At 44.6% G+C, this 7,981-nt stretch overlaps 1 protein-coding gene across 1 annotated transcript; it reads right to left on the bottom strand.

Annotated features, from left to right (window-relative positions):
• Positions 1-1,605: 1,605 nt before the first annotated feature.
• On the bottom strand, positions 1,606-6,120 carry LOC138365204 (proline-rich protein 36-like). Its single transcript, XM_069325437.1, has 3 exons — positions 4,528-6,120; positions 4,141-4,492; positions 1,606-3,615 (listed from the first exon to the last, which is right to left on the bottom strand). The coding sequence occupies exons 1-3, from the start codon at positions 6,096-6,098 to the stop codon at positions 2,023-2,025; spliced, it is 3,516 nt and encodes a 1,171-aa protein (XP_069181538.1). The 5' UTR covers positions 6,099-6,120; the 3' UTR covers positions 1,606-2,022.
• Between the last annotated feature and the right edge of the window lie 1,861 nt (positions 6,121-7,981).

Here is a 7,981-nt window from a genome sequence, read left to right as displayed (position 1 = left end):
CAGCCTATCGTTTGATCTAAATAGATAGAACAGGTTTCACTGCATTTATAAACAGAAACATTGAAATTTTATGGCCACAACATTATTCTCACATTGATAACATTGTTACAAGCATTTTCAAGTTCAAGATAAATTGTTGGATATCATGCCCCTATTCCTTTGCCAGGTGTACCACTGACAATCATAACTGGAGCATAATTTGCATCTTTACAAACCAAATGAATTCATATTACTTAACTTGAATAAGACATCAGTAACTAGTTCATCATACTCACATTCTTAAACTCTGAGTCTAGGCATACTCACATGTCTAGTCCCGAGTACATTACTCATATATGGAGCCCAAAGTACGATCCTCACATATCTAGCCTCAAGTACAATACTCACACATCTACCCACGAATACATTGCTCAAATATCTAGCCTCAAGTAAAATGCTCACATATCAAGCCCCCAGTACATTACTGGCATATCTAGCCTCGAGTACAATACTCACATATATAACCCCAAGTACAAAAGTCACATTCTTAACTCTCAGTCTTAACTCACAGAACAAGTGTCACATTCAGGCCAACATTAACAAAGGCTTCGCCAAAAACAATTGTAAGTAATAGCACTGATGGTAGACTGCATATCCAAAGAAAGCTTTGAGTCACTAGAAGAAATGTTAAAATGCAAAGAGTCTAACCTTTGACTTGCTATGGAATTTGACAGCACACAAACACTCTAGGTGCTCTTAATCAAAATTGAACTGGTGACATCAAAATTGTATGTGTACCACTACAAAAATACACTAGAGTTTCATGAATGTCTAGGAAATGGTAAACGAAATGTCAAACAATACCTTTGAATGTTCTTGTGATGAGTGTAAGATGCAATTGAGCTTGTATTTTATAAATTTGTATGAGGTTTGACCAATGAATTATTCTAATTGAACTGGTCATTTTTATCATGTCTATACAAAATCACTAGAAATGCTGCACTGGAAAGATTAACTACTGCCATATATTCCAATGGGATGAGGAAAACTTGACTTTGAGATGATCCAGCAGACAGGTGCAAACTGTCAACCGGCTACAACCTTACAGTACAATAAAAAGAACTTACCGTTACATGTACTGAATACACAGTAATGTTTTATAAAGCTTCAACCTGCCTGCTCTCACAAAAACAGGAACTTTGGCAACAAACTGCATACTAACTTTCTCACACTATTCTTTGTGCAATTTCTTTATGATAATGAGTAAAATTCAAAAGCTTTTAAGATCACTGCACATGATACCGCAGTCCCTTCCTTGCTGGCTAACACGTACACACCAGAGTAATCCATACTAAAGCACTATGAGCCACACCTACAAGTATTAACTCCATAAGCATTTCACCCGAGTTGCAAACACACTTATGTGAATATGGTAAAAGTAGAATAACAAACCTATACCTTCCATTCACTGTATACGTGCTTGCCTCATTGGAAAAATGATAAATATAAATTACATGACAATTGTGTAAAAACTGGCAGTAGTTCAAATCATTTCTGCCTATCACTTAGTTAAAATATGGAAAGTGGGGGCTAATACATAGGGAATTATTAAGTGGAACTGTAAAAACAATGCCACTGTTAAAATATATTTATCACCAAAACCATAAATAGTACTAAATCTACTGAGGAAAGTATTTTTCCTACCTAGAAGGGAACTATAATATCAATACTTCACAGCCAACAGCTACCAGAGTATTTCCCGTACAGTAGCGTTGCCTAATTGAGATGGTCCACATAACTACTATTAGTGAAAAAATATGACTTACAAATGCTTAGCTGCAATCTTGTTACAGTAGACACAAGCTACAGCCAGTGCAAGATAAATGAGCTGCCCCAGTGTGGTAGGAAGTGAGGGGTACTGCTCAAGATAACCTGAGCAACTGTGCTTATTTCACATTCAAGCTGGTTTTCTGTCCAGTAAAACTCAGCACATAACTTATACCTCACATTAAATTTTGCTCAAGAATTCACTAAAGGCATTTTTCATACTTCTGTAATCTGTTCATGCGGATCAAGGTGACGACTTTCGGGACTTGATGAATCCGAGGACTGCTGCCTCCCATGGATTCCTGCATCTCCAACAGCACATTCAACTGTCACTACACTCTCTACACTACCACTACCTGTGTCCTGACTACCAGACCCACTACTGCTGCTCTGACTGCCTCCACTGTTGGTACTTATAGCAGCAGCAACAATGGGTGGAGCAGCAGCAGCAGCAGCAGCTTGACTTGTTTCACACGGTACAGCTTCATTAACAGGAGATTCTGGATTCTCTTCAACATCAGATATTGGATTGACAGTAACAGTTATGCCACCAGCTGTAAATCCACATTCATAACCTGATGATACAGAGTTGTCAAGTTCCTCATCAGAATCATGCTCGGTTCCAGGTTCTGATGGTTCTGAAAGGGGAGGTGGGGGTGGAAGTTCATCTGCTATTAAAGCTCCTTCCAATTGAGTGATATCAGACTCTTGAGGAGAATCTGAATCTTTTTCAGAACTGCCATGAATACTGCCAGGTTGGCCAGCAGTGCTCCCTGATGATGATGAACCCATATTTGCAAGGTTTAACAGTTCATCTAAACCTTCAACCTCTGGCGGGGCCACCAATGGTGGCGGCGGTGGAGTGTCTTCACAAAGGGTGCTGGTTCGTGGCATAAGTGGCGATGCCTCGGGTAAAGGTGGAGGAAGGTCATTTGTAAAAGCACTATCATCTTCATCCATTACTGGAGGGGGTGGTGGAGGTAAATCACTGCACATTCCAGATGATGTGTCATGTTCTATAATGCTAGCAGTCTGCACTAGTGGTGTACTTTCCTGGTCAACACCATTATTCAAGCTGTCTAACATATAAAGTGGATTGACAGTTTCTTGCGGCTGATTTTCTGTTTCTTCTATTAATAAAGGTGCAGGAAGATCTACTGAACCAAGACTACTAAATGCCACAGGAGATGATTCTCTTTCTGGACTGGGTGGTTCAGGTGGCAATGCTTCAATCTCTTCCAATGATGAAACAATTACATTACGATTCTCATTAAGTGTTGAAAAGGATTGTCCATGCACAATTCCTTCTATGGGGAATGCTGTTTCCTTAACTCCACTTTGGACCAATTGCTGGGAAGCTTCTATATCTTGACTTTCCTGAAGAGTAATTGAATTTTCCATATGAGATGAACATGGCTGTTGAGCAAAATGTCTCGTCTCAGTTGGAGAAACTTGTTTATCATTACTCTCTTCCTGCTGAGGTGAAGATTCTGTATACGAGTCGGCTAATAGCACAGATGATTTCCTTTCTTCACTGGCTAATGATGGTGGTGACATGTCTACTACTGAACTTGGTATAGGGAATACCATAGGTTGACCTGCTTGTCCCATTGAGCTCATTCCCTCTGGTAAAAATGAATTCTGATCAGCAGTTCTTGTTGATGGAGAAGAGGCTCCATCTGAAACTTTGTCCAAGGGTAAGAACTCAATATCTGGGCTTGGACTCCTTGTCAGTGGTGGGGTTTCTCCATCTGGGCTTGGTGGCACTGGTGGAGGCCCTTCTGGACTCCAGGGCACTGGTGGAGGACCCTCTGGACCCAACGGCACTGGTGGAGAACCTTCTGGGCTCTGGGACACTGGTGGAGGAACTTCTGGGGCCTGTGGCACCGGTGGAGGACCTTCTGGGCTCTGCGGCACTGGTGGAGGAACTTCTGGGGCCTGTGGCACTGGTGGAGGACCTTCTGGGCTCTGCGGCACTGGTGGAGGAACTTCTGGGGCCTGTGGCACCGGTGGAGGACCTTCTGGGCTCTGCGGCACCGGTGGAGGACCTTCTGGGCTCTGCGGCACCGGTGGAGGACCTTCTGGGTTCTGCGGCACCGGTGGAGGACCTTCTGGGCTCTGCGGCACTGGTGGAGGACCTTCTGGGCTCTGCGGCACTGGTGGAGGACCTTCTGGGCTCTGCGGCACTGGTGGAGGACCTTCTGGGCTCTGCGGCACTGGTGGAGGACCTTCTGGGCTCTGCCGCACTGGTGGAGGACCTTCTGGGCTCTGCGGTACTGGTGGAGGACCTTCTGGACTTTGCCTTGGCAGAAGGGATTCTTCATCTCGAGAGACTAATAATTGAGGGGATCCATTTGGACTTTTCACCAAGGGTGGAGATTCCATGTCAGGACTTGGACTTTTCATCAGTGGTGGAGTTTCTTTATCTGGGCTCTGCAACACTGGTGGAGATCCTTTATCTGGACTCTCCATCAATGGTGGAGAACCCTTATCTGGACTCTCCATCAAAGGCGGAGATCCCGTATCTGAACTGTCTGATAATGGAGGAGTTCCTGTATCCAGACTTATCAGTGGTGGAGTTCTTTGATATGGACTCTTCACCAATGGGGGAGAACCCTTATCAGGGCTCTTCACCAATGGGGGAGAACCCTTATCAGGACTTTTCACCAATGGGGGAGAACCCTTATCAGGACTTTTCACCAATGGGGAGAACCCTTATCAGGACTTTTCATCAAAGGTGGAGAACCCTTATCAGGACTTTTCATCAAAGGTGGAGAACCCTTATCAGGACTTTTCATCAAAGGTGGAGCACCCTTATCAGGACTCTTCACCAATGGAGGAGAACCCTTATCTGGACTATTTATCAATGATGGAGATCCTCTAGGACTCTTCATTACTGGTGGGGAACCTGTAGGACTCTTCATTTGTGGGGGTGATCCTTTGGGACTCTTTGTAGTAGGTGAGGATCCTTTAGCACTTTTAACTAATGGTGGAGATCCCTTAGGACTCTTTATTGCTGGTGGAGATTCATTTAGTCTTTTCCCTGATGAAACTGAAGCTTTATCAGGACTCTTCAGTGGTGAAGGAGATTTATTTTCCAGATAAGGTAAGTGAGGACTTTCTGTCTTTTTCAAAGGCAATTTAAAATCTCGATCTTTAACCAAGCTTTCTTTTGTCAGAGTATCTTGTAAATCTTTATCATTTATGGGAGGTGGATAATTATCCAAGTCACTCTCTAAAAGACCAATGACCCTAGGACGCCTTTCCTCTTCTACTGGACTCTTGGCTTTGGCTAATTTCTTCTCTGGACTTGTGTTTCCTTTCTGTACAACTGCATACAATGGAGTTACTTGGTTAGTTTCCTTAACAGGCTTATCAATTTTTTCATAAGGAGGATAATTCTCTTGGGCGTCATAGTCATGTACAAATTCATATGTACTTTCATTTACAACTTTCTTAACTACTTCATAACCAGGTTCGGCATCACCATCACTCGATCGCCGACTTGTAAACTTGAGCTGCTCATAATTTGGGTCGTGCTCTGAGGTGGTTCGTATGTGATGGATAGCACCTTGTAGTTCTTCATATCCAGGATCCCCAAATTCACTTGTGGGCTTTCCTTTAACAATTTCATATCCAGGGTCAGAAACTTCTGCCCTGTGATGAATTACACTTTCATAGCCAGGTTCATCTTCCTCTTGATTTTTATCATGGGAAACTGTTTCATAACCTGGTTCTAAACTTTCCAATTTAGCTTCACCTGTGACTGTTTCATATCCTGGCTCATATTCTCTGTGCTTCAGAGTCTCATAACCAGGCTCTGAATCAACGTCTGATGTTTGTTTTACCGTTTCATATCCAGGATAATTTTCTTCGGGTCTTTCAACACTCGCATATGGAGGTTCAGAATTTTTCACCGTTTCATACCCAGGATCAGATCCTCCTGAATAGAAGTTAGTGGGGAGTTGAGGTATTGTTTCATAATTGGGATTGGGTAGTGTTGGCTGAGGATGCTGTGTAGTACTTCCCCACACACCTGCCTTCTCATATGACTTGGCTCGACTAATTGATGAAATCACTTCGTGGTTGCGTGTTTCTACTAGGCTGCGGGTCATTGCTCCTAGATCTACTGACTGACGTGGGGTTGTTGGAGGAGATGACGCATGGGATCCCCAACGAGCACCCCCAATATCAACAGATCCTCTTCGTGATGATGAAACACTGCCAGCATCACTTTCACCACCCCCACCAGAACTGTCCCCGCGGGAATGTCCTGGGCGCTGCTTCTTCATTACCTATAAAAAACATAATTAAAAGAATATTTAAATCTTAATGAGTACAAATAAAAGGTTAAACATGAAGAATTATTTACATTTGTGATGCCTTAGATTCATCTAAATTTTACAAACAAAAATTAATCCCTGACTATTTAGAAGGGAATAAATTACATAACGTATTCATTGGGCAGACACACGGCTACTATGAGTTCAACCCAACAAGTGACTGCATAAGGCAAGTTGACTATAAAAATCAGAAAAAACTAAACAAAATTTGGGAGTGGAGATAATCTTCATGATCGCACTCAGTGAGCGCAGGCATGATGGGCCCATTCATAAACCCACAAAGGGAATACCAGGGCTTGAAGGAAGCTACCAAGCAGAAACCCCAGACACTGGGGCCACTCACCAGAAGAACAGCTACAAAACACAGCCAAAACAACAAGGCTATGAATGCCAACTGTGATGCGCCATATAAACAAACACATGAACCCCAGTGTATCCCAACACAACCAAAACAATGCCCCCAGCCAAGGAACTAAACTGCCCCAGTGGCCTGGCCTCTCAGGAATGAATTCTCAAATGCAGTAGAGTACATAGCTGACTGTGCACTGGCAGGGCTAGCAGGCACCCAGGGCAGAAAACTGAAGCACAACAGCAGCCAATCTAACACAACAAGCCGGTGATAAAACACGCATGAGAAGCTAATACAGGGGTACCTCAGTTCACGAATTAAATCCATTTCGAGAGACGGCTCGTAAACCTAAAATTCATAAACCGAAGTGAATTTCCCCATTGGAAATAATGGAAAATTAATTAACCCGTTCCAGACGCCCCAAAAACAGCATTGAATGTAATGAAACACCATTTTCTGGGTGAGATCCGGAGGCTCTCCGGAGCTTACTAGGCTGATATGCTAATGTCAGACTTTGGCATCAGTCATGTGTATGGAGTTCAATGGGCCTACCGGGGACCATGAGCCAGAACCTGGCCCCCTCAGATGAGGTAAGGGGAGCAATGTTCTATTGAAACCCCCGAGTGGTTGGAAGCATTCTATGTCTGACATCGACCGGGTCAGGCACCCAGAAAGGTAAGCATCCTAAAACAAACCCTATTCTGGTGAAAATATTGCTACCAAAAGCCGAACAAATGGACAGAGCTCCCCTAAACGAAACGAGCAAATGATCATGACGTCACACGCCATCACGCCGCTGTCTGCACAGCTCCCCCCCTCCCTGGGAGGGGGAAGGGGAAGTCCCAGACCCCACACGCCAGCTATCCACCCTTTAGTTCTTAGGCTTAATGTCAAACACATGAAAAACCGCCGACCGGAGGGAGGGAGGGAGGGAAGGATGCCGGGGAACCTCCGGGTCTCGCCAAGAAAATGGAGTTTCATTACATTCAACGCTGGTTTTCTGGGGGGTGCCCCTTTGGCTCTCCGGCGCTAACTACTCACAGAGAAAAAACATAGGGACTTACCCGGGAGGCAGTCGCTGCTCACAACTCAACTCAAAGTCGAGTCAACTTGCTGCAACCGCCGACCCAAAGCGACACAGGCTCGACTAGGCCCAGGGACGTTCACAAGGTAACGAGCAGCCAGGACCCTGTTCGACCTCCAAAAACCCCGTGCCCGAGTGTCAGCCCACAACATGTTGCCAAAGACAGCAGCAAGAGCAACGAACTTACGAACGTCATGGGCACGGGGATAGACTGCAGGCTGGCTAGCCTTAATAATTCTGTGGTTGACCTGGGAGACCCGCACCTGCGAACAGGGAAGAAGGGAAACCGGATCAACCCAAAGCGCATCCCCGGACACAGAACCCGTGGCGCGCAAATAACGGCGAAGGGCCGCAACCGGACACAAAACATGATGCACCCTGGCCTAACCAACCAAGCAT

The sequence above is a fragment of the Procambarus clarkii genome, chromosome 16, assembly GCF_040958095.1.
Source record: "Procambarus clarkii isolate CNS0578487 chromosome 16, FALCON_Pclarkii_2.0, whole genome shotgun sequence".
NCBI classification, from domain to species: Eukaryota; Metazoa; Arthropoda; class Malacostraca; order Decapoda; family Cambaridae; genus Procambarus; species Procambarus clarkii.
Note: the sequence above shows the minus strand (reverse complement) of the source record. Positions and strands in the feature narration are given on the sequence as shown.